At 37.4% G+C, this 27836-nt stretch overlaps 2 protein-coding genes across 2 annotated transcripts; one reads left to right on the top strand and one right to left on the bottom strand.

Annotated features, from left to right (window-relative positions):
• Positions 1–1579: 1579 nt before the first annotated feature.
• On the top strand, positions 1580–8929 carry LOC140240760 (actin-related protein 2/3 complex subunit 5-B-like). The gene is made up of 4 exons (XM_072320531.1): positions 1580–1824; positions 3694–3766; positions 4316–4492; positions 6087–8929. Exons 1-4 carry the CDS (start codon positions 1685–1687, stop codon positions 6147–6149), a joined length of 453 nt encoding a protein of 150 aa, XP_072176632.1. The 5' UTR covers positions 1580–1684; the 3' UTR covers positions 6150–8929.
• A 5524-nt stretch (positions 8930–14453) lies between these two features.
• Positions 14454–26758, bottom strand: LOC140240427 (surfeit locus protein 4-like). Its single transcript, XM_072320195.1, has 5 exons — positions 26253–26758; positions 25290–25438; positions 24230–24344; positions 18522–18565; positions 14454–17603 (listed from the first exon to the last, which is right to left on the bottom strand). Exons 1-5 carry the CDS (start codon positions 26301–26303, stop codon positions 17150–17152), a joined length of 813 nt encoding a protein of 270 aa, XP_072176296.1. The 5' UTR covers positions 26304–26758; the 3' UTR covers positions 14454–17149.
• Between the last annotated feature and the right edge of the window lie 1078 nt (positions 26759–27836).

Consider the following 27836-nt stretch of genomic DNA (forward strand, 5'->3'; position numbering starts at 1 on the left):
ATGGCATTTATATGATAATATGCTCACAGGATAGTAGTATATTGCACACAATTGTTTTGATATTTCAAAGAATTCATTGAGGTCATATGGCAAACTTTAACTTTTGTGAGATTAAAAAAAAAAAAAAATAGGCCTACCATGGCGGGGCATGCAGACGAAGTGTGTGATCTAGGACCTACACTTAATCATCAACTTCTACTCTGTTTTCTTCTAAGTTCTTCTTCTTCTTCTTCTTCAGCTGAGTGGTCTCTTCCTACTCTTTTCCTCTTCCATTTCTTTTAAAGGCATTAGGCCTATCACATTTGGAATGATATAAGTGAGTTGTATCACATCCTACATAAAAACTGCAATGAAATTCTAAAATATAAGGAGATATCACCATTTTCTCAATAAACCATAACTATAGACGGTTTAGTCTAGAAACATTTTTATTATAATTATTGCTAACATTTTGTATATATAACAATACTTAACATTGACTATAGGCCTTATCTGATTCAAATTTTTACATTGGTTGTTTCTATCCTAAACTCACATACAACTATAGAAACACTAAGCTGGGTTTTAGCTTCATCTGCAAATAATGCTTTTAATTCTTTGAATTAATTTTTACTACTATCTGATCGTCTGGACAATCAGGTTGCGCAAACGAAAGCCTAAAGGTCCTTTACCGTCAATGATCATTATAATTATACAGCATACTCACCCCTCAAGATGTAAGAACGTTTCTTTGACATGATTCATAAATAAAAAAAAAAATAATATCATAACAACGTATCTTCGGATGCTTGATGTATCAAAGCTGCGTGAATGAATGTCCTAATGCACTTTCTGTTTTATATAAGAAAAATTGTCATGTTCGTATTACTTTGAGCAAAACTTTTTTTTTTTTTTCATATACCTCGACTATTCACGCACCATGCACCTTTGCACAAAACACTGTTATTTATTCTGGTCCTAAGCTTTGGAAAAATTTACCCGATCTGCCCCCAGTTTAGGCTGTATTCAAGCAAAGATAAAAAAAAAACAAAAACCAAAAACCCACCTTCTTGCATCTTAATATGTTGATTGATGATAATATGACCTTTAATAGTGACCAAGATGTGTGTATATTACTGTATATCACTATACTCTCTCCGGTTTTTTTCTTCTCTTTCTTCCCCACCTATCTCTTGTTTTGGTTTCTCACCTCAGCCCTTCATTTTGCAATACATTGTATACTAGTATCATAACCACTCATCTGCATATGTATTTTTTTCTTGGGTGGAGGGGTGGTACCTTGTTCCCACACAACATTCTTTGTAAACATGCTTGTTCAATTTTTGTAATTATGCAAAACAATGTACGTGCCCCCACAAGGGGTTTGTATTACATGTGAATTGTTTGTAAAGATATATTGAAATTGAAGATTGAAATTGAAATTGAAACACCTTGACATAACGAGTTGTTATTCATTTTGCTATACTAGATGCAGCATTCCAAGTCGTAGTTGTAGTCTTTCAGCCCCCTTTCACCATGTATCACCAATAAACTGTGCTCCCGGCCGATCCCAGTATCGCTTAGCAGGTGAGTAGAGAAATTTATTGTACCAGGAAGACACGGCGACTGGGAGTGACCTCCGTTACATTGGAAGGAACTCCGAAACCGATTATTTGCTGGAGAAAAGACACTTGCCTTTTCCAACATGTCGAAAAACACAGGAGCATCAAAATTTAGGAAAGTAAATGTAGACGATTATGATGAGAACAACTTCCAAGATGACCAGCTTTTCGATGATCAAGTTGCGGGACCAGACGAAGGGGAAATTCAGCGGCTTCTAAACTCGTATCCTTTTTCTGGCGGCTGGTCGGCCGGGCACGGCCCGTCGAGACCGCGCCATCTGTCCGCTGAGCCCGTTGGCACTGCATTCGGTCAGCTAGCGCTGCGCTGCTAGCTCACTAACGTTAGGTAGGCTACACATTTGTATACAGACAGGATCAGGATAGTCATAGTCATAGAACAGTTTCATGCAGTGATTATATAAAGGTCCTAGGACACAGAAACGTTTCATATCGTGACATGAATGAGTTATCATCCAGCGAATAAGTTATACTAGATGACCTCAAACGTGTCTGTTCTATTTGATAAGTTGAAAAAATTCTGAATCCGCGCACTTAGATTTGAACAGTAAATTCCATTCTAGCTCCTTCTTCTGTTCTGACTTCTGTTGCTTGTTGTTGTGTTGTTTTAATTTTAATGGCATTTTCCATTCTGACTGATTAGTATAGTAGTGTATATGGTAGGTGTCCAACACATCAACACTGTACATTGAAACTTACACCCCTCTATTTTGAAAGCACTGCGCGTACACAGAACAAACATAAACCCATGAGACTACGCGGAGTGGTTTTCTGTTCTGCAAGGGATTTGAAAATGTCCAAACTGTATTACTGAAAAACCTGATAATAAACAAGATCAACAGCAAAACAATGATACTGTATAATAAAATAACATGTTAGAAAAAACATTTACATATGCACTTCACATGTATAACAGCAATAGAGGATAGGGGGTAGGGCATATTTGAATGGATTGTTTGTGTATAATAGACCCAGCTATACCGTAATCAAGTGTGTGTGCATACACCAGTATGCATGTTGTGGAATGATATACAGTAGTAAATGTGCATCGATTTTCATGCGTGGAAATATTCAAACAATTAGTGTGTGTGTGTGTGTGAATTGGTAGGGCCATAGGGGGAAAAAATGTTTAGGGAACTGCACAGCACAAATTTAAGAACCTGCAAATAATGTTTTTGAGCTGCTCATCCCGAAAATTTAGTTGCGCGAAAATGTCAATGTAATTATTATTATCATTATCATTATTATCATCATCATCATTGAATCATCTGTCATGGGTATCCTCCTGGTTGAGGCAAATATGTTCCCCATTGGTTTGCCCTGCCCTAACTGCGACCAGCCCGAACGCGAAGCCACAGTTACCTGTGTGAAGTAGCGCCCCAGGGTTAGCCCTAACTGTGCTTCTGATATCTTTGAAGTCTATGTGGTTCCATAAAAAAGATGTTGATTTCTCCTCTATCAGTGTGCCCTCATGCCTTGCATCTGCCTGGTGCTAAGGCGGGTTTTGTATCCAAGCAAATATCTCAAGTTCAGCTGGACCAAACTGTGTCTTACGAGCACAGAATATCTTTAATTTTGTATCAAATCACCCAAGATACTCAGTACAATAACACATGGTTGCAGCTGGTATTCTTTTTAACAGTATGCATAGTTGGAGATATACTCTTTCAAACTGACCATGCATCACTGCCAGAAAAGAAATAAGAATAAAAATATCAAAGCAAAACTCAACATTTTCCTCTCTCTCTGGTTCTAAAATTCATTTTTTTTTTTTTTTTTTTTTTTTGGGTGCAGTGGACTACAGTTTACAAAGTCCTCGGGACGGCAGTTTTCTTTCATTATAACACATAAAATGAATAAAGTTGCAGCCCTAATTTTTACCTCATTTTAACCAGAATTTCGTTATAATCATGTTCCTTATAACGGGAGTGCACTGTACACTACACATACAGGTGTACTTCTTTCTTTGAATGCCGCCCATTATGTTGGCTTGAAAGTTTTCATACAAATTACAGTCTGAACATAATCCTATCATTTCGAAGCTAACCTTAACTGATGTACATTTGATGTTCAGAAAGAAAAATACAGAAGCTCTCCATCTTGCGCTGAAGAACCCTCCCATCATGTCCAAGAATCCAGCAGTCAAAGTAAGTACTTCTCAGGTTTGTTAAATGTAGTTCGACCATTCAGACGTGAACAAGGTGGAAAAGAAATCTTGTGATTGAAATGGCACGTGGTGTTTGCGTAGGACATGCAACATACATCTGTACCTGTGCAGTTTATATCTGCTCTCACTGATTCTTCCTGATTGAGCAGAGGGTACTTGTGCCACATAATGTACTCCATTAGTGAGGAGTATTGTAATGTCGGGGGGGGGGGGGGGGGACCTCCAGTGCCAACTTAAACTACTGTAGCACTCACACTTATACCATTTGCCCATCCAATTGAAAAGTCTGAGCTAAGCATTAAAAAATGTAAACTTTTTAATTTTCAGTTTAAAAAGTTTTTAAAGAATTTTATTTTGTTAGTGGAATCAATTTATTTAGAGACACCCACACATCCTGAAGTCACAGTGCTGCTCTCTTTAGCAGACTTGCTAAATTCATTGCATTTTATCCCCTATCTTAAATGCAGTTTATTGTTTACTCTCTCCTGCACTTCTGCATTATTATCTTTCACACTTTGCTCATGGATAGGCTAAGGCTTTCTCGGTGGTTATGAGGGTTCTAACAAACTTCAAGTCATCAGAAGTTGAGAATGCAGTGAACTCCCTAGACCCCGAGAGTATCGACGTCTTAATGAAGTACATCTACCGCAGCTTTGCTGAGCCGTCCGAAGGAACAGCGGGGATCATGCTGACATGGCATGAAAAGGTATGACTTTTGTCTTCATTCTCTGCCCAGTTCATTTTCTGTAGTATTCTTTCAGAAAAGTACAGATTTGAGTTTTGCTTGCTTTGATAGTTAAAGGGATGGTATAGTTTTGGTTGAGAAGGGGATTCAGGTTTTAACTTTTTTGGAGATGATTAGTAACCACTTATATGAAATATTAATGAGCATACAATTCTAAGAGAAATCAGCAGTTTGTATGATGAAAATTGGTTGAAGTAAAACAAAGTGGTCCGAATAAAAGGTTGGTTCCACCTTTTATTAGGATTGCTTTGATTTTGGATATGTCAGCCATTTCAAAACTGATTGTCATCAAATAATTGTTGATTCCTGTTAGAAGTGGATGCTCTTGAATATTTCATGTGTAAGTGGTTTCTAATTCGCAAAAGGTTAGAATTTGAATCGCCATCTCAACCAATACTATACCATCCCTTTAGATACCATGTTGATTGCTCGAGATGTGAAAATTACCGTGATTAACTCATGGTATTAAATTAGTTTTAATTGCAACTTACCTGAAATTTTAGCTATAATTTATCATTACTAGAAAAACAATTTTAAAAAAAAAGAACTTGCATCCCACTGTACTTTTGTTTTTGCAGTCCCTCATGTTTGTGATTTTAAGTTGCTCAAAATATAGCATTCAAGACTAAACTCAGACCTGTTTATTTTTATAAGCAACTTTAAATTTCAAGACTTTATATGAATGAGGAGTTTTATATTTGTAACTGCACATAAACATTGTAGCATGTCACATGACTCAATCAGTACTGTAGCTATATTTGATATAATTATTACTAGTATTACTGTCATCAGTGCTATTAGTAAATACAGGTGTAGTATAATATGGTTGTAGTAGTAGTTGTTTTAAAAGTATGATTGTCATTCTTATTTTGTTATTGTTGTCTATTTTTTTATATCAGTACTTACAGAGACTCCAACTCTCCCGCTTTCAACAGGAGATCTCCCGCCAAAAGCCCCTTTTCGCGAAATCTCCTTTACTCCCGCTTGCGTGGTTTTGCTATGCCAATCAATCGCATTTGCATGCATGAATAGCATCTGCATATGGTATATGAAGTGAAGTTTTAATAAGCCAATATATAATTGAAATCATTGAATTATTACTTTTTAGTGCCATCGTATGTTGAATGATAAACCTGAAATAGCACAAGAGAGCATCTAGAACCCTATTTACCCAAGGGACTTCGCACACATGAAGTTTGAGTCTCCCGTCTGCTACACAACTGTAGGGGTTTCAGGCGGGAGAATCTCCAGATCAGAAGGTGCTTGGGGTTGGAGTCTCTGTACTCATATGTACAGGGTGGATTTTTTTTTTTATTTTTTTTTTTTTATTCATTTTGTGACGGTCATGTTATCTAATTGTTTCTCTGGCTCTTCTTTGACTGTTTTGATCCTTCTCAGTGTTACTCTTCTTTATGCTAATGATTTATTTATTTATTTATTTTTAAATGATAAGACAAGTAGAGATGCCTGTCTTTCTTAATATTAGTCGCCAGCTGATTCTGATGCCCTGTTTGTTTTGTTTTGTTCTCTTTCTTTTCTGTCTTTCCATCTCCAGGTGTATGCTGTGGGAGGTGTGGGATGTATAATGCGAGTGCTAACTGACAGGAAAGGCGTCTGATCTAAGCCACTTTCAGAGACCCTTTCCCCGTTCACAGCATAACACATTTGTATTTTTGTGTTTCTTTTTTACCATATGGATTATTTAATCATATTGCCAGAATATGTAGGAAGTGGCCAATCACTGTAGGTCATTACCCGCGTTACTTTCAGAACGTGTCATGCATTCCTTATTAACAAGGACAATATGTTAGCACAGAGCAAAGTGTTATGACGTCACTCAACATGTTTTAATGCTTCATGTTCTCACTGTATGTCACAATTAGATGTTGGATTTGAGTGACTGTATTAACCAAAGCAATAAGCTGTATCAAAATTTTTGTCATTGGAAAGTGCCAATGAATGAAGAAAAAAAGAAAAAGAGTGAGTTCAGTGAGAGTTGAGTACGTACATGTATGTATACTTGTATCTTGGAGAAGAAGTCAAGCATTTTGCTTTCATTGTGATTTCTTTGTCCTTGATATCTTCTGGTTTACATTTACTACAAGTCTCTCGTATCCTTTCAGTGTTTTAGTTTGTGTGGAATATGGACAAAAATGTATTCCCCAATTACATGCCTTCAATGCTTTTTATTGTATTTTTGTTGACTTTAGAAGTTTGATTGTTTGCTGGGACTATATCTTCTAAAAGCTGTATGAAAGATCAACCTTGCATAACTCAAACTCATGCAAAGAAGATCCTGCTTAACCCGTTGAGGACGGGCTGATTTTTGTATAGCATGCATTTCCCTTAGACACCTGCCCGAGTTTACTCGGGACAAGTCTTCAACGGCTTAAAAATGATGCTCTACACCTACTCCATAAGGTATTTCTATTTACAAAAGACTGGCAGTCAACATACATGCAGGAATTACAGTCGAATAATTGTTTCATACTTGGTACATTGATTCACACGAGGTTGACTCCTATTTCATGTACCTGCAACTAGGGATGCAGTGCCAAGGGTGCCCACTAGAGCTGATTCTATAAAATCTGTGTAAGATCAAAGTTTGAGGCCTGTTTGATCTGCAGCTGTCTGTGCTCATAGTGGCATATTGGTTTATCCATTAAAACACACTGCAGTGCAATATATTCAGGTGTCATATGAAAAGCTCTTGGAAGGTGAAAAAAAAAAAAGATGCTGTGTTCACACTCTTGGCAGCATTCCCTACCCTGTATTTACTGTAATAGAAGAAAGAAAGCATGCAAAAAGTCAGGCTTGAGTGAAGACTAATTGGTAGTCTCTTCAATGATCCAGAGGTAGAGACATAGAGAGCGAACATGAATTCTCTCTCACAACCCCTTCTTATGTATTGCTCAAAGGTTTAAATTTTCTAAACCCCCTTTGTTTATAGGAGTTTGTCTCTTGCATAAATTGTATACAGTCAGGCTTGAGTGAAGACTACATACTCATTCCATGTAGTCATAACTTTGATGATACATTTTTTACACTCATGAACCCGCTTTAATGAACCCATCATGCATTTTTTATGGTCAAGTAGCAATGTGGATATACAATGACTTAACACATTAAACAAATGGTGGACAAAAAGCTACAACAGCATTTGTAACACTTGGAACGAAACTAGAGGCGTTCTGTCAAAGTTTCAAAGCTAAGGTGGACTGAAAGATCGGCCTGTATTTATAGTTGAGGATATGTTCCGCAGAGACTACGTCTGACTTTACAGAATCCTTCTCCTATACAGACTTACAGGTCTCATACCCAGTAAACTGTACTGTGGGGAGATGCTGTACCCATGGAAACCATTGTGATGGGTGGATTGATGCATTCACCATCATCAGTTACATGTATTGGTGTGCTATAAGTGTGCTGATGAGCCAAATTTTTCCCCCAAAATTTTCTAGTATTTCAAACAGCTGGTGAGTGCACTGTATTTATCGGATGTTGATTTTGCTAGTTAAGTTTAAATTTGCCTATCTGGGACTATGATTAGACATTAACAAGACGGTTGAGGTACCTCACCCTTTGTGTCCATAGGGACAGTGATTGAGCATCCCCCCACAGTAGTGTCTATGAGAAGCTTCTGTCTGTTTTAGAAGAGAACCGTCTAAGTCAAAAAAATGTTATGAAACTCCTCCGAACAGACAAATTTTTCTGTCTAAATAAGACAGCTCCCTCGTACAACTTTATAAATTCGTTTTATATTATTTTACTCTACTAGCTAGAATATTTTCTGCTCGCATCTTGGAATTCTACAGTTCATAGTAATAGTCATCATCTTTTAAAAAAAAAAGGTCAAACAAAAGTGACTACATTTATATGTATATGATAATTTTCAGAAGAATTGATCAGAAGAGCAAACACACATCATGTCATAGTGTATGGTATATATTTTTAAACCAGTCGAAGAAGTGTCCATGTGATAGCACACCCTTCAAATTTACACGTACGTGTACACATCTGTTATGCACTTTTTTTTTTTCTGGTCAGACATTGACTTTTTGTATGAATGTGGAATATCACTGTTTCCAAAGATTGATGTCACAGGCACACAGCGTTAGCCCAAAGTGGTGCCAAAATTGGGGTTGTTGTAGCTAGGTTTTAAAGTAACGGGTAATGGAAACAACACATTAAATTAATGCAGCGTGTATTAGTAGTTAGAGGAGAACTGTCACTTCCGAAAGGAAAACATTCATTTTTTGTTATAATGTAGGATAATAGCTTCCCCATCAATGTGAATGTACTACACATACCATGCAAATGATGTTATTGATGCTAGAATAAAATTTTGTCTTTAAAGGGGAAGGCTAGTAACTGATCAGTGGGAATCAGTGGAAATGCTAGGAGATGATTGTTCCAATCCTTATGGGATTCATTCAAGAGTTCATTGTATATCTATTGTTGTGTGAAAATGATTTACTTCAGAACGGTCTCATATTCAATTAATGTGCAGATTAATGCTCCGTCACTGACCAGGGACGCTAACCTGGAAGCATTAAACTGCACATTACTTGAATATGAGACCATTCTGAAGCAAATCATTTTCACACAACAATAGATATACAATGAACTCTTGAATGAATCCCATAAGGATTGGAACAGTCATCTCCCAGCATTTCCACTGATTCCCACTGATCAGTTACTAGCCTTCCCCTTTAAGATCTATTTCTCCAGTATTTCTGCACTCAGTGCCTCTGCAAATACATGCATTGTAATCGCAACTTATTATTCTTTTGCCCTCAGCCTTGAGTAATATTCTTCAAACTCTGAAGATTTTTGTGGAGATCATGAGATCGGATGATGCTGTAAGCTAATTTCCACCCCAGTAGATTGCTGTAAATGTTAGTAACTTCTTGTAGTGAAGAAAATGCTTTTGGAATTGTAAGACATTTTTTTTTTTTCCAGCAATCTTGATGGAAAGAATGTGATTTCAATTACACTGTATAGACAGATCTGAGGTGGTTCTCAGAGTGCATATATATTATTTGAGATAAAGAAATATCCTTTATTTGCTCACAAAAGTTTACTTCACGTATTTGTATGGATGAACCGCCTATGTATGTACAGTATAAATTAGGGAATAAAAATCATTGATGCACAGTTGCGCACTGTATGTTTTGTCATTTCCAATTTTACTATTGTAGTTATTATGTTGCAGTGTGTGTGTGTGTGTTTGTCAGTCTGTTTTTATGAATGTGAACGTGAAATGTCAGTGCATGCGTCATGGATGAATTAGCTGCCTATATTACAGTGTGTAAATGCCTTGAATGAGCAGTAAGTCTGAGTGGTGTTCATGGGGCCAGATTTGTCAGCAGAACTCCTGGGAAATTAAAATAATGAATAAATAAATGAATGAATAAAACAGGCTGAAGCTTATGCAATACCCAATATATCCTACTAGTAGCATTAAGACATATGGATACATCCCAGTTACACATCACTTAAACTGCCTCCACATGAATTTGGTTAACATCACAGAACTCTGTATTGGCAGTACATTATACTAAAATGTGCTAACATACTTTGCTACATTCAATGTGGTGTAGACCAGATTTGGTAGAGGGGGCTGTATAGCGGGTGTCCGCAGTACAGCACGTTTCAACTAAAACTACATGTACTGGCTAAACCAGTCGAGGTAGTGGACTAAATTTGGTGTTGCATGTACTGTATTCAGTGGCAGATCCAGACGGGGGCGCACTGGGCGCGCCCCCTTTTATTTTTTTTTAATAAAAACAAAAGAAAACTAGAATTATCACTGAAGGTGATTAATACCCCCGCCCCTAGTGTTGCTTTATAGTATGTGATGTCATGAGGGCAATGGCGTTGATACCAAGTTTGTGCACTTGTCGAATAGGAAACAGAATAATTTTAGTTTACTGTACAATTACAGAGTTGACACTGAGTATAAAACTTACAGCAAATGGAAACATGCTTCCCCCCAGCATCACTACACTTAAAGACCATCATACACACCAAATTTGACCTTCATACAACGTGTAGCTTGAATGGTTTATTTTTATACAAAAATGAGTGGTTACCATGGCAACACATTTTCCTTAAACTAACACATTGGTTCTTGTAAAACTACACTTTTAGATCATGATTCATACCGGGGTACTAAATTTGACTTTAATTGCTTGAATGATGGAAAAGTTTTTCGATCTGCAAGGTTTTGGTAAAATTGTGGTTACCATGGCAACGGTTTGTGTGACAAACACAAAAATTATGTGTTCCACATCTATACCTCAGGGCCATAATGCCTACCAAATTTGGTTTCAATCGCTTGAAAACTGTGGAAGAAGTTCACTCTACAGGGTTAAAAAAAACTAGAAATATCACTGAAGGCGATTAATACCCCCGCCCCGTGACGACAGTCTTACGCATGGAAATTACAGCACTTGGTGAAAACATGCATTGAAGACAGTATATGACATGGCATAACACACACTGAGATAACTTATTTCAAAAACAGAATACGTGCAATAACAGAGGTTAATGTGTATTGGTAGCCTGCTACGCAAGATTTTTCCAAGATTTACTGCAATAATTTGATGTCACGATGGAAGTAGTTCAATCTGCAAGGGTTTTTCCAGATTTATTGCTATTAAAATGTTGTCACCATTGCAACATTGCGGAAATATGTGTCTTGCACATTAACATATTCAGATGAACATCGGTACCTAATTTCATAAAAATTGATCAAAAACTGTGGGAGGAGTTCGCGACGCAAGATTTGTACCCATTTTTGCCCATAATATGCCGTTACCATGGCAACATACTTTTGGGTACTGTCAAAAAATACGTCTTGCACATCTACAACCCAAGGCACACATCTGTGCCAAGTTTTATGGGAATCGGTTGAAAACTGAGGAAGTAGTTCGCGACGCAAGATTTGCAACGGACCGACCGCCCGACTGACCGCCCGACCGTCCGCTGATTCCTATATACCCCCTTCAAACTTCGTTTGGCGGGGGTATATAAAAAAAAAAAACCATGTGGTTACCATGGCAACGCATTGTCCGATACAAATACAAAGGACATTTTGCAAAACTACCGCTTAAAGAGCATCATACACACCAAATTTCATCTTCATAGTTTAAATGGTTCAATTTGATACAAAAATGAGTGGTTAAACCATGGCAACACAATGTGTATTAACACATTGGTGTCTTGCATAACTACACCTCCCGATCATCATACATACTAAATTTGACCTTAATTGCTTGAATGATGTGGAAGTTATTCAATCCACAAGGTTTTGGTAAAATTATGGTTACCATGGCAACGCTTTGTCCGGCAAACACAAAAATTATGTGTTCCACATCTATGACTCAAGGCCATAAAGCCTACCACATTTGATATCAATTGCTTCAAAACTGTGGAAGTTGTTCACTCCACAAGATTTTGAAGAAAACATGCGGATACCATGGCAATGCTTTGTCAAGTACAAACACAAAGAGTGTCTTGCATAACTACACCTATAGATCATCATAGATACCAATTTTGAAATTGATCGCTTAAATATCATGGAAGTTATTCAATCCACAAGGTTTTGGTAAAATTATGGTTACCATGGCAACGCATTGTCTGACAAACACAAAAAACATGTCTTGCACATCTATACCTCAATATCATCATTTACCCTAAGTTTCATTTGAATTGCTTCAAAACTGTAGGAGGAGTTCGCGATGCAAGATTTTGCAACAGACCGACAGACCGACCGCCCGACTAACATCACGGTGATTCCTATATACCCCCTTCACACTATGTGTGGCGGGGGTATAAAAAAGGGACACTTGTTCACACTTCATATTGTCATACATAACAAGGAGTTTCAAATATTTCAAATTGCACATGTAATATCATAAAAGTGAAAATTTTCTTGCATTTTGCGCAACCAGAAGCTAGTATGAAAATAAAAGCATGTTCCACGCGGAATTGAAAACACGCAAAATTCATCTTTAATCAGCCCAGTGGGAAAAATTACTTCCATGATAAACTATCCACTTTTACAGGAACTGAATACTGTCAAATAAAAGTTATAATTGCTTAAGGATAATAGCTGTGTAATCCTCCGCATAACATTGCTAATGGCTGGACAACTTTTGATATTTTTTCCCACTTAGAAAATATTAAATCTAATATTTGTATCTATGCCTTTGTTTGGCATTCTCTCATATCAAAAGAAAGCATCCTTGGAATGACACATTCTCTTGGTTTACATCACTTGTGTAGTGTAAGGATTTTAGGATTACAAATTATCATACTTGGATCTTTTGCCGTCCAAGTCTTTCTTTTACTTACCTATTGCATTTCTATATTTTTGTCATATATACAATGTATACAAATTTCTTATGTTTGGTTTGTGAAAATGCTCTGACATTGGAATCCGTTTTAAAGTTATGTTGTATGTAGGCCCACAAAATCTTCTAGTAGCATAACTTATTTGTAGGCATAGGTGAACTCTTTTGTGTGGACTTGATGTCAGAAAAACTGTACAGTGGACTCCTGTTATTATGAAATCTTTTCTTTCGTTATATCAAAATTTCGTTATAACTGAACAAATAGAACAATAAGAATACATAGAGCTGATGATGTTGCAGCCTGAATATTTACTTCGTTGAGTTAAACTGGAATTTCGTTATAACCGTGTAGGTTATAACAGGAGTGCACTGTACTCCCAAAGGAATTGCCTTCCTGGTGACTTACATTTAATAGCTCATCTCCACTATTTTTTTTTTCCTAATAAACACATAAATTTAGAGATGTGAGGAACTCGACAAACTTCATGTCATCCAGTACCGTGTTGTGTGGTGCATAGAAGGGTGCAAGTATTAGTATGTCGCCATCTACGATGGCATCATTGCATGAACAGTGTACGGTACATACATTGTATTTCACACACATTCTCTGGTACTGGTTAAATTGAACTGGCTGTACTAGTGTGTTTCAAGAACCTATTACCTGTCCAAGGGATTGAACATTGATTGAGATAAAAATTGAAGGGGGGGGGGGGGGCAATAGATTAGGATTTCTACGACAACTGGACACATAATCTGTTTCCTAAGAGAACTCTGGTAGGGTGTAACTCTATACTAACTGGTCGAGTGTTACTCAAATGGATTAAAGTGGCAAGTAAAAAAAAAAAAAAAAAAAAAGATATGGACAGTCAGTACATGCATTGTATTGCTCCCCTAGTCTGCAAACCATGCATTCTACTATTCACACAAAGCTCCTGTCCAAACCTAATTGTTGTCAACAGCAGACGTTCTTTGACTAAATTGTTGTAGATACCGGTAAGCTTGTTTCTTTTCACACACAAGATACACATAAGATACTCTTGACTACAAGCCTACAATTAGCTTGAAAGTCTACTCAGGACAAATTCTGGAACGTAAAACCCGTCTTAAAGCTGGAGCCTATAGCATGATTTTTAAACTTTAATTTGAACATTAAACTTGCCTCACAAAATACATTGCAGTGCATCAGTATGTGAAATGTTAAATAAACTCTTCCCCACACTATCTTTAAGGAAGTAGTAAAGGAATATCACATCTTTGAGATGATATGAGTACTTTGGTCACCATCAGAGCAGCATTATTTTCCCCTTGTCAGTTTTGCATCTAAAATAAAAAAGTAAAATATGAAATAAAATAGTAAAATAAACAGCCTGATTACAGCATGCCATGTTACTTACGAAAACTTTTGTAGTGATGTAGTAATATTCGGGATACACTTTATCAATATCCTCTTATGTAATGCTTTCATTCATCATTACAAACATACAGTAATCATGGGACATGTAGTGTTATATCCTCAATTTCAAAAGCACGCAAATAAATCAACATCAAAAGCAGAAGATGAGTTCCATGTATTCAAACATTTAATTGTTATGGAAACGATTTGCCCTTAAATACATTAGCCCTGATCTGCAGGGGCACTGAACACAAAACAAGGGCTTGTGTTAGCTGGCTATCAACAATAATGTACACGTACATAACAATCACACATTTTGCCACATTCTGTTTACAGTCACAGTGTCTAAGAAACACTCTTGAATGATCTGCTTTTTTTCCGAGGCATTGAGATAGAGCCTGGAGCAGACAATGAGACTGAAAGGAAAATACAGAACACATCTACTTCTCATTTCCTTGAAGAAACTGAGCAAAGCTAGAAATACTTTTCTCGGGAAACTGCAGCGATATGACACATATGTTCAGTTAAAAAATAGAGGAAATGTCGGAAATATTCCACTTATACTCCCGTTTCATATCATGTTGTTTCTATGGAGTTCTCAAGAAATAGTTCAAGGCAAATGCAATGTTGAAATCTTGGGAGCAATTCAACCACACCCCTGCCAGAGATCTTTGTCAACTAGAACGTCTTCATTTGGGTGCTATATGTGTGTATTCTAAGGGCACGCTCATCTGACAAATTGATGTGCAAAATTTTTGTTGTCCATTTTGCAAACTAAATCATGATTTTCAATTAGCATGTGTCTTCAGAGTTTTGTAGCACCTTGTACCATTCAGACATGACAAGAAACTTTAGATCTCTGTGCCTACAAATAAGTGATCATTTCCCAAGAAAATGTGGAACATATAAAAATTTCCTACCTCTTCTATAATACCCTATTCTCCATACTCTGCAGAACATCCACTGTAAAAGGCAAGAAAAGATAATCATTGGATCAAAACCACAAAGAATAGAGGTTTTGGGTGCAAATACAAAAATAAGTGATTAGTGCAGAGACTCAAATTGGCAATGTTAAGAATAAAGATGAATCAGTAGGGTGCAAACATAGGCATTCATGGTGATCAAAGGTATATATTCAAACTATGATCAGACATGAAAGTCATAACAGAAGTAACAGTGTGTGATTGCTACATTAGTTGTTTATCTCTGCTTTTGTTACAAATAAAGAGATGCATTTCCTCTAACCTACATCTAAGTTGAGGTAAACTACTTCACACAGTGGTGCAGTACTTTGGCTTGTATTGGCGGAACAAGCAATGCTGAAATTACATATTCTGCCGATTACTGTCCGACTTGGTCAATGCAGCACTCTGCACACACATGTGCAGCAAGCTGCAAAAACTTGCATAATCTGCCAGCTGCTTCAGCATGGTTTATACATGACTGTAGTGTGGCCCCTGTTTTTTAAAACCTACTTCATACTTCAAATATTGTCTTTTGGTTTGCAGGGGTTTTTTGTCTTCTTTTCTTTTCTTTCTCTCTCTCTATCAGCATAAGTATGGGTGGTTGGGGCATATTTCTGCAAGAAATCAAAGGGGATACAATACTGGAGTAGTGTGTGCTGGAAGATTTAGGGCTACATCTTTTTTTCTTTTTCTTTTTTGTATTTTCATTTGAAGAAGGGACACACAAACCAATTTTTATGACTACGTGTACATAATGAAACTGCCCTGAGTGTAGTCCCACCTATGCCTATCTGTGTGTGCATTGTGCTTTCAGCGCATAAAATTTAAATCCATGGGGCAGTGCAAAAACTTTCACAAGGTGACTCTATCATGAAGATTGATCGGGCTGTAAGACTGCGATGCTAAACATTGTTAAAGTTCTCAAGATTTACACATGTGATCACTGATCTGCCACATCGGCTGTGTAGTCAGGTTCTCATAAAACTTAAAATATCTCTCACAATGCACTGTATGGACATTTGCAAACTGCTGAGGGCAACAGGCTAAATTGCTGGTCCAATGTTTCATACATGTACACCCGTCCTACTCACAAAACGACTTGATTGAGATTCGTCACAAATAAGTCGCACTCATACACAACCAAGAATTACACTGATCTGAATAATGAACTTCAAATCATACAGAATCGTACCAGCAATACGAAAGTACCCAAAAGTTTTAAATATTTTTTTTTTCTCCTTTCCTGTTATTTTGTATCTTACAGAATTTGTACAGGTCTCCAATATAGCTTGAAGCATACACATAGATTTTGGTGCTGTAAGAATACATAGCAGCACCCACATATGTTTTTATCCATTTGGCCACCACATCCCCTAGTTAAAAGGTGCATCATAACAGGGGCTCATATAGGCAAAGCAATGTGTACTTGACTTACCAGTTGGAAATAAAGAAAAACAAACAAATAAACACGCAACAAAGCCAGAACATACGAGCACGGAACATCCGCTGATCTTTAAACAGTTTGCTGGCGATACACATATCCAAAATGAATTAAAGCTGAATGATGTATTAAAGCATGTCTTGTTCTGAAATATGTATCCTACAATAACTGCAGATCTCAGGCACTGAACAAATACAGTGTAACAGCTCTTCTTTGCTTGACAACAACAACAACAACAACAACAAAATCATAAACTGACCAAAGAGTACAAGGCTTAAAACATCAAAAACAAGTCAAAATGTGGACATATCATAAAAAAAAAAGAGAGAAGCTGTCAATATTTGGAATATACTAACTTTAAAAAAAAAAGAAAGAAATCACACAGTTGCTAGATAAGACATGGCTAATTGCTCTACAGCCATCTGAACCTCCCTGTGCTGCGTTCACGCATGCTAACTCTTAATAGTCCTTTTTGTGCTCGTCCATGCTGACCCCACCGGGGCCGAAGGCGACAATGAGCAGCAGACCGCCGATGACGGAGAAGGTCTGGAAAAAGTCATATTTGAGGAAGTCACGCATGGGCCGGTAGGAGGGGATGTTCCACCAGGCGTTGGCGTAGAAATTGAAGATGGTGAGCCAGAGGACGAGGATGAGTGCCGACAGCTTGGTCTTGTATCCGACGGCAACAAGGCCGATGAGGATGGAGCCCACAAGGTTCTGGATGATCTGGAGGGTAGTGAAGTCGAAGCGCAGCAGGGTCATGAACATGAGGACAAGCATGAGGCGGCCGCTGAGCTGCATGTAGGTCTTGGGACGGTTGGAGCCCAGGTTGGGAACTCCCGGGAACATGCTCTTACCCTCCGAGAAGGACTCCGCCAGGAGCAGAATGACCCCGCCTACCAAAGCTATATTCCTACAAAGGAAGGAAAGGGTGCATCGGTTATCATCATGAGATTACTGTAAACATGAAGCATTTTGACGAAGTGAATTTTCACAAATTTTGTGTTCCACTAAAGTAGTGCCCCTCAAAAAAATAAATCTTTCTTCTTCTTTTTTTTTGGGGGGGGGGGGAATGATAGGATTACAAGCATAATATTCTCATTCAAATCCTTATAAAGATCTGATATTGAAAGTAAACTGGCCTGGCACAAAAATTTAATAGCCAAAGTTTCCACTTATACAGATTTTTCAGTGAAGGATCAACAGCAAACAATGTAAGGTTATACACATTTCCCAGTTTCCTATAACAAAACTAAACTAAGACAGGAAAAATAAAGAATTTATTTTAAAAATGACTGACAAGGATACACACAATGAACAATGAACAGATGAACAAATTCCTTCTTTTTGGTGTCTACAAAAGTAACAAAGGATATCTAATCAATAGAATTTTTTTTTTTTCATCAAGTCGAGTCTGAAGTCACAGTGTGTACTTTCAGTTGGCTGTTGGTCTTTTTTTTCCCCATGATCATGAAAGATCTGTGAGTTTGCCATTTTCTTATGCCAGCTTTTCAAAACTTACCTAAGGTTCAAAGAATTTTGTCTTAACATATGTGTACACTGTGTACATGTATGCTAGCATGAAATAGATGTGTATGTGAGCTCTTTTGCAGTTCACAGCTCTACATTATCTGCACAAAGTCCTATGCTCAAATCTGCATACACTTGCCAATGGAAAAAAAAAATGTTGACTTTCAGTTTTAAAATTCAGGCAGGGATCTCTGTGTACTATGAAATATGATGATTTGACACATACAATGCAGATTTTGCAAATCCTCCAAGAAAACCACTGATTTTCATATTTAGGCAGAGGTACTAGATTTACACTTACCTCATAAGAAACTTCAAATCCCATAGAATGCTGTAGGCTACAGTCTGTATGCACAAAAGGAGAGAGAGAGAGAGAGATAGAGAGGGAGGAAGTAAGGAAAGGAGCTTTATCATCAAATCACTTCCTCTTACCAGCAAGTCCAGTAAGACTGAGAGTTGAATCTTTAAGTAAAATTTCCTCACACATTGCAGACGAAAATTTGATACTTCAGAATAAGCTGTAAAAGTATCACATTCGAAGCTTTCATTTTCTCCATACCAGGAAATGTACATTTGATGGAATGCAAAGAATGCAACTGTTGATTAGAATTAGATTCAGTGTGCGGCCAGTTTTGATGTGCTGGGGTTATGCACACACACCAAATTTGAGCTGGATCCCAGAGGAGCTAAATAGAGCGCACTCGACTCGCTGTTTTTGAAAATTAAATGATAACAACACCAAAAGTAAACAGGTGCACACACCCATGAAATGTGAACCCTTGAAAGCTGCCTGCATGTTGCCTTGAAAGTCATACAAAGGAACAATGTCTCAACAATAATATCTTCTCAAACATAAGTGAGAAGGTCTGTGTTACTGTTCATGAGCCACACATCGTAAAGAGGGGATATACACACAATGGATCTGTGTACCAACATATCAAAATTCTATACACACATGTTCTTCTGGAACAGATGCTTTCTCACAACAGCTGAAAACTTTGCCACAGACTTACATGCCGTAGCTATATCTATAACACTACTGTATGCATATAACTGCATGTAGATATAAAGTACACATAGCATGTGAATTTGGCAGGAACAGGTAAACCAAATAACTACAATCCTGTAGTCACTCAATTCATGGAGGGGGGGGGGGGGATATCCAGTAACCATACGATTGATATCCACTAAGCATACATGTATGATTGAATGAATCAGTCCATTTAGCTATTGTCAAGGGCAGCCATTATGTTCAATTGTTATAAAAATAACTTAGCTGTGATAGAAATAATACTATTGTAAATTCTGCTGACAGTCACCAGTGACAGTTTAAACAGAAAAGATATCAAAAACAAAGACACTAAATTACCTTGAAGCACGGTGCCTGTTGCACCATTTTACCAATTAGCCATAACACCACCTGTTTTTACCACTCAGCAGACACATCTGCACATTGTGCGATTGCTTCGATTGTTGGTATTAGCATCCTACAACCCTGCTTCAAATAGTTCTTTCAACCCAATCCACTGGCATGTATGGAGCCACAGCTTGTCAAAGTGCAATCTTTCAGAATGTAGGTCAAAATAGGGGGCATACACTGGGAAATATGATCAACATACTGAGAAATTATTGATCAACAGCACTAATACACACGTGTGTATCTCTCCTGTAAGTAGTGCTTACTGTCACACTACCAACTGTAACTCGACACTTTAAAAGGTGAAATCCCTCTGTCTGCACATGTGATATCTGTGCCATAGAAATAGAATTTGTCCATTACAAAATGTTTTGGTGTAGAAGTTTATGCAACAATGGCAAAAACAAAAATTGTTTCAACTACTGACATGCACACTATCCAATTCCTGCTGAAATCACTGATATTAATCTATTTCAAAGTTTATTGTATATTACCGGAGGGTCACACAGTACACTGTACTGCAAAAGTGGAAATTTTTGCAGTGTACATGTAGAAATTTTCGCGCACTTCGCACTACCAGAACCTAGTGCAAAAATAAAAGCAAGCAAATATTTATGCTTGGGAAATTTAACACTATCTCCTCTCATTATATACCTGGCCGAGGGCAGAAAATTACTCGCGTGAAAATAACCACGTCTACAGTAAACCATGTAAGCACAAGTTAACCTATCACTTAATAAAATGTTAGGTATTCATTGAATAGATGCCTTGCTATATATCTTTTCACAAATGCAAGCTCTCTCTCAATTATCTACCCATGTAGGAAGTCATTTGGTGGAAGTTTTGAAGTCGAAAGGTGTCAATTTCATACTTTCTCCTGAAACTTCTCTCTTTTTTCATCTTTACACGAGTACATTACCAACTAAGATATTATGTTTCAATATCAGGTAGTCATTAAAGCCATGTGTCTACATTTGTCACATGAGCTATCTGTTGCATTTGATATCTTGACCATTCTATGTATTATTCGCTGGTGAGCATGATTAGCATCATTTACCAGGTAGGTAGTTTTCTTTGCAGTTTTCTTTCGTTATATCTAAATTTCATTTTAACCAAACAAATAAACAATAAAAAACATAGAGCAGATAATGTTTCAGTCTGAATTTTTACTTTGTTGTAACCAGAATTTCTTTACAACCGTGTTTGTTATAAAACGGGAGTGCACCGTAATGAAATTAAAATGGTGGCTAGATTCCCGATACCAATATTTCCAGTGTACAGTGTTTGTCACCTCACTGGGTAGGGAAACTGGAAAGAGGAAGAGAGGTCTGTTTCAAGGAAACTAAGGCACGCCTGATCAGGAAGTGAATTCAACTGTGGATTCATTAATGAGGATTTTTTTCCTATTTTTAGGGGCAGTCCTTACTGCAGCTAACATTACATACATTGATGAAGCCTATCTGATATTGCTGTACGTTACTATCCTAGTTGAGGCATTCTGAGCATGGTAGACCAGTACACATATTCAAACTGCCTCATCAAAGAAGACATACCAGACTTTGTCACAATTATTGGGTATCCAGATTCATACTTTCACTTCAAAATAGCATTATGTTTGCAAACAATGCAGGATTCTTCTATATAACCTTTCTTTTTCAGTTTTTTTTTAGTTTGAAATGTTGATGCCTTCTGAAAAAAACAGCAACAACAAACAATGTGCAGATAGAGTTCACTTCGAAATGGTCAAGGTAGATTCAATTTCATCGTATCATTATCAATACATAATGATGTCAAATTGTATGAAAGAAAACATGATAGTTCTCTATGCATTAAAACTTTATGTGTACATACATGTACTGTAGGCCTTGTTTAATACAATTATGACAATCTGTACACATGTCTAGATAGATAGATAGGTATGGAAGATATGTTCTACACAAAGAGAGGCAGATATAAAGGTATACATGTATATGCAAAACAGACATTAAGGGAAAGTGGAAAACAGACAACTACAGACAGAGAAAGAAAGGAAGAAGTAAAATGGTTCAGTAAAACAAGCAAAAAAATTATAAATAAAAAGTATGCTTCAACTGCTGAGGTTGATTGTAGAATTTGTGTCATTGTTATTTGATAGCAATTACTCAGATATGAAGACTGTACTATAATATCAGGCCTTTGAATACAATAATACTCCCATTGTACCATTCTCACCATTACATACACATGACTTTCACAAAGCTACTACAAATTGTACAAGTACCACATGTCCATGTATATCTTGTTTGTGTTCTTTCTTGTAAATAAGTCTGAATTGCACGAAAGTATAGATTACGTTTGTCCCACTTTGTCCCAACCCTGATTGATGTGTTGAGACAGGTGCAGGCGTTGAGGCAGCTTTATACCCTCTATCATCAGCTGGCTGACACAGTTGTTTGTTTTAATATCATACTGCATTTATCCAACAATCATTGCTGGAGAATTTATCATCTCCTTATTGTTAACTTGGCACCTTTGGATTTCCCTGCATAAAGCTCACTTCGAAGATTGTTCATTTGTTAAATTTGTACAAAGTCAGACAAAAAGTAATTATACTATTTGCTGAGTTTATGAAATAAATGCAGAGACATTTATAATCTCATTATAAACTTCTAAAATTCATACTGTTGCTACAACAACAGTACACAAACTACACAAACATTTGGAAGAAAAAAAAATCTGATGGAAATGCAATAAAGAGTAATGACAGAAATATGAGTGATCTCACAGATGAATAATCAAAGCCCTGTATTCTACTCGGAGTGACCCCACTATGACCTTTCAATGCCATTCACTGCCCATGTAAGAAAATGGTTGGGTTATTGTTGACATTGATGACAATGATGGCTTGGGATTAAGCTGATGACATCTACAGACGCTTGATCGGAATGCCTACCCAAGAATCGCAACAAATCTCCTGGAGAACTTTTTCTCTTCCTCTCTCACTTCCTCCGGCTTTTGTGACTCACTTTTCCGTCCTTGGAAATTACTTCAACAGATAATCAGAGCCATCAAGAATATCTCACAGCTAACTAGGAACAATCACTCGGCCTGGCGAAGGACAAACATGATTGTTGTGATACACAGGATCCAACACAAGCCCAGGCAGATGCCACCATCAATTTGTGTGTGTGTGTGTGTGTGGATTGGGTGCTGTGTATCTTGGGTGGATCAGATTTGGGCAAATGTGATCTTGTGTTTTAGTCTTGTAAAAACAGAAAATCCAGCTTGTGAAGAAACTGTCACACAACACATGGTGGAATGATATTATGGAACAGAAAAGACATCTACTGTAAATTCATTTCTTCACAGTCTTTATGTCTATTTGCTAAGACACGCCATTATTGAATTCTTTTGAATATTATGGCATTTTTCCACTCTCACAAATTGCTATTCTTATTTTCAAGCAGAACCACAAAGATGACATCGCACTTGTTAATAATGTACATACATGTAGGCATACAGTATGTGCCAGTATGAAAAAAGAACAACAACAATATCAGCCAAACAAGATTACAAATTTGCAGTTACAAAATAAGTATCAGATTTTAACATGTAGTGTATACATGATCACGATTTGAAACTAACCACAAACTAAATGTTATTAAGATGGGCACCAACAAAAATAGAAGAGTGGCTTGATGCAATGATTTGTAAATAGTATAATTGCAACCAGATATGTGACAAGCTGAATTGGGATCACATGGCATTTTATTGTTTCTGGTTACAGGACAGGATATTTCCTTCACAACAACAAACATGTGAACTTTGTCTACTATAGGGAAACCTCATTATGCCAAAGACCTAAAAACCACGAAAAGACTTAAAAATTATGACAATGATATTGACATATCAGGTTTCTTGCAATATTAGGGTACAAAAGCAAAGAATTATAAGAAAAGATTTGGACCTGTAAGTACACACACATGTAAAATCACCCTGTTGTAAGAGAATTTTGCTTCATCCAACCTCTCTATAACGTGGTTCCACTGTATCTTGAATCTTACAGGGATGTCATGCAAAGTTTTGTGGTGTGTATGCATTGTAACAGCAAAAACAATATGCAGCAGACCTCTGTTTCACCTTTATTTTCAGCCTATGTGAAAAAGAGTAGCAATCATGCAATGTGCACATATTCTAGTACAGTGCATTGTACCAGGGAGGTGGGACTTCACACCTCCCTGATTGTACATCGTGCACTATGCATTCAGGTTTTCATCAGGTGACAGTCAGAAGGCCATGAGCTCCACTGACTTTATACTGAGTGCACGCCCTTCTACACCCAAATGAATAACATGTCTACACACTGTACTTGTAGGGGGGGGGGGGTAGTTTATGGAAGAAATGTTGAATATGAGCTCCTATAACTTGCACTAAAGGAGCCAATTATTTAATACATCAGCTCTGTGGTTCATGCATAAAGAGGTTAACTACTTTGTATGCTTTGAGTGGCAGTTGTCACAGAAAACCAAATAGCATTGTGTGCAATGTCTAAAGACCCTGACACAGGAAAGGGTTTTTAAATAAAAGAATCAAAACTGAATGAAATCACATACCTGAAGGGCAATGATGAAAAAGAGGAGTCCACAGGCTGCGGGCACTTTTTGTCTGCTGAGCACCATAATGCAACCTGCTATTTGACCCACTAGGTTGATGAACACAAAGAGAGTACTGAAAAACAACAACAAAACAAGACACATAAGATCAAATGCATTTAAAGACTATTATACATCATAAAACTTACATATTGTATACTGGGTAGATCATTAACAGCTCTGGCACAGACAAAGGACAGCATAAAATCATGCAAATGCAAATGCTCATTGATTGTAGGTCAACATTTGAAGTGCAATCTGCAGCAAAACAATGTCATTCAGTGGTCAGGTGTACTTTTTGCACCATACAGTGACCCCCTCGTCCCCGCTCTGTTTCATGTTGCCGACTGATGAGCAGTTCTTCAATATTAACTCCACATGGAACAATAATTACAGAAAGTTCATGAAGGTCAGCTAGCACACTGAACAATACTGGCTGGTAAGTGATTTAAAAACGAGCACGTCCTCACGAAGACCATGACCCTCAGTAGCACATTTATTCTTCCTCCACTAATGATGGAAACAGTATTAATGACACTGTTTGTGCCAGCATATAATACTGGAAAACAAAACCAGGCCATGCACTTTTATATCTTTATTCTCAAGAGGTTCAACCAAAGTGCTTATACATGAGAAAAAAAAAATAACAATAATACTTACATATGCTTTCACTTATACAAACTTGGCATAAAGCCTCAATTCATTTGGCATTAAAATTTTCTGTTATGAAATGATAATGAGTACAATGTCAGAACATTTCAGCAAATTAAATGAATACCTTAAAACAAAAACAAAATATTTCATAATTCCTTAAACCAAGATGCTACATCGTGTAATTCAAGCAGTTGATGAAAGGTTACACAAAAGGCAAAGGGCACAATATGCAAATATTAAAAGCTGTCGACCTCGCATAATAAAATTAAGGGATTTGTAACATTGATCCAGAAGTCAAAACTCTATTCTCCCACTCATAGTCATACCACTGTGTTATGGGAGTTATGAACAGTGATGACCATCTCACCTAAGAAACCACCCACAGCCCCATGTTTGGTTGATGTAGTCCCTCTGTTCTGACCACTGGAACCACATCCGGATGCCATCCTCAAGGAACGTACTGATGAGACAAAGGCGGGCCACATGGGGAAGGACATTCTTGCTTTTCCGTAATACCTTGCGAGGAAAATAAACAGATGAAAGGATAAAAAAAGAAGCCTATGAGGATAGAGAGATTGCTAAACTTATTCAATACAATAATATCATTCATACAGTTCCTGAAGCTGTACGCATAGTAACATGACATGCCGATCATTTGTTGCAAGCTGACGCACGCACTGCAAATTAGACTTTTGGCTTTATCATGTCATGCTCTGCAGAAATTAAGATTGAGACTGATAGCTCATTTTGAACACATTCTGTCTGGGCTCATGATCATGTTGAAATTTTCAAGACACTGACAAGACCCTCGATGTATTGCATACTAGTACTATGAACAAAAAATAAATGCAAAATTTAATAATTTTGAAAAGGCACCTTGGCATTGCATTTACATAATTTTCTTAATTCCCTCTGCAAATTATTACTGCTGATGGCCGATGGATTATGTAAAGCATCTACCACTCTACTTATGATTAGAGGCATTGCCATTAGACATCTAGGGCAAACATCACACGTCACACTCCACAGGCACAGCACACATCACGTAAAAATAAAAAACTTCAAGAAGTTCTACTTCTAGGAATCTATAACATTACCATTACCAATAAGGATTCTAGAATATCTAATTTATCAAGAGTCTAGACCTACACATGTAATTTACATGTGTGTGTAAAACGAGCATTTTCAGGCCGTGTAATCTGTTTATTAGCTGCAAAGCTTAGGGGCGTATTGAGTTATTTCAGCAGGATTTCCATCAAACAACACGGCAACAACAGTGAACAGCAGCACAGCACAGCCAACAGCACAGCACAGCTCGCAACTTCCTTACTTGATCAGCTACATCCTCTGCCTTGCTAATGAGTTCGTTTTGAGACGCCATTCCTTTCCAGCTACTTCGACAAAAATCCTCAGATTTAGCAGAATGACGGAGAGATCCGCTCAGTTGATCCTCCAAACTAATTCGCAGCCACACACCCGGAGCTCGAGTTGACAGATGCTATCCGCGGTCGGGCAGTAAAGGGGTCCCTCCTACTCCTCCAGTCAAGCTGTCTACCCTGCGTAACTCTGCTACGCGAAACACATGGGTGTGTAGACTAAAAAGGTTAGAATCCAACACATAAAGCTATAGATGGGGCCGTCGGCGTATGCTTGCGAATGCTAAATGAATGCCACGTCTTACATGCAGGACGCCCTCTTGTCGACACCGTCTGCCCAAGACGTGTGGTGTGGAGCTAGCTGCTGCAGCTGCTGGCGACAATAGGAAGTCGATCCGATATCCAACCGATAAGAAAATTAAACTGATACGTTGTGAATTTTGCAGGCCAGCAGAAATAAACTCCACCAACGGTTACGAAGCCATAATGCAATCAGGGCAATCGGTAGGAAAAATCTGGTATTAATAATGAAAATATACAGCCGTGCATCAGGAGGGTTGATTATAGAGACACAAACACAACACAACACTGAGGTTATAGGAGGAACGACTGACGAAACAATATCAATACGTCGGCCTTTTGTAATCACGCCTCGGCTCCGAGATTTACTAACCAGACAGACAGAACTGTCGATGAAAACTGTCAATATATCACTGGTGGACTCGTTTGCGTCCTGATGTTGTCTCAGAGCATTAAGACACGTCATTTCCTTTCTTCAACGGACAATGCTTGTTAGTTCGCTGGTAAGATCGTTAGCTTGGCAGTAAAAGGACGCGGTATGCCTCCTCTTATACTTCCTGCCTTGTTCAGGACATTTGACGCAATCAAAAAGAATAGTATTATCTCCGGCATGATAATTGATTTTCAATCTTCGCTACTGTGTCCTGTTTATAAGTGCAACTCTACGAGAAAGGTTTCCCACGAAAGTTTCCCTAGTAAGAGTTAAGAATAAGAAAATGAAATCATCAACGGTGCTGCTGCCAAGCTGTTGATTCAGAAATAAAAGGAAAAGGGATCAAATATTTGGAAGGAAGCATAGAAGGGCCTATAAGTACACTTAAAGGAAATCCTGTTAAATTGAAAGTTGAGTGTTGCTCGATTTGTGTGTGTTTGTGGGGGGGGGGGGGGAGGTCCTCGCACATAGTGCCTGCTAAATTACAAAATTAATGATGATTAGTGACAAAATGTTGGTTTTAGTTTGTCCTATCTTCCATTGTTCTCATTTTTTCCTCCTCTCCCTCCTTCTCCTTGTTATGATTACGTTGTTATGGGAACTATCATTGCTATTGTTATTATTATTATTATTATCATTATTATTATTATTATTATTATTATTATTATTATTATTATTATTATTATTATTATTATTATCATTATTATTAGGCCCTATTATTATTATTATTATTATTATTATTATCATCATCATCATCATCATCATCATCATTATCATTATTCTTTTGCTTCTTTAATTCTTGTCT

This window comes from Diadema setosum, chromosome 17 (assembly GCF_964275005.1).
Source record: "Diadema setosum chromosome 17, eeDiaSeto1, whole genome shotgun sequence".
NCBI lineage: Eukaryota > Metazoa > Echinodermata > Echinoidea > Diadematoida > Diadematidae > Diadema > Diadema setosum.

Bases quoted from the DNA above. Each gene is read 5' to 3' on its own strand.
- LOC140240427 (XM_072320195.1), bottom strand. From the start codon at position 26,303: ATGGCGTCTCAAAACGAACTCATTAGCAAGGCAGAGGATGTAGCTGAT. The intron at 25,439-26,252 runs GTAAGGAAGTTG...TTTCCTCGCAAG, and splicing joins CAGAGGATGTAGCTGATCAA to GTATTACGGAAAAGCAAGAA. The intron at 24,345-25,289 runs GTGAGATGGTCA...GTTGTTTTTCAG, and splicing joins GGCTGTGGGTGGTTTCTTAG to TACTCTCTTTGTGTTCATCA.
- LOC140240760 (XM_072320531.1), top strand. From the start codon at position 1,685: ATGTCGAAAAACACAGGAGCATCAAAATTTAGGAAAGTAAATGTAGAC. The intron at 3,767-4,315 runs GTAAGTACTTCT...GCTCATGGATAG, and splicing joins CCAAGAATCCAGCAGTCAAA to GCTAAGGCTTTCTCGGTGGT. The intron at 4,493-6,086 runs GTATGACTTTTG...TTCCATCTCCAG, and splicing joins TGCTGACATGGCATGAAAAG to GTGTATGCTGTGGGAGGTGT.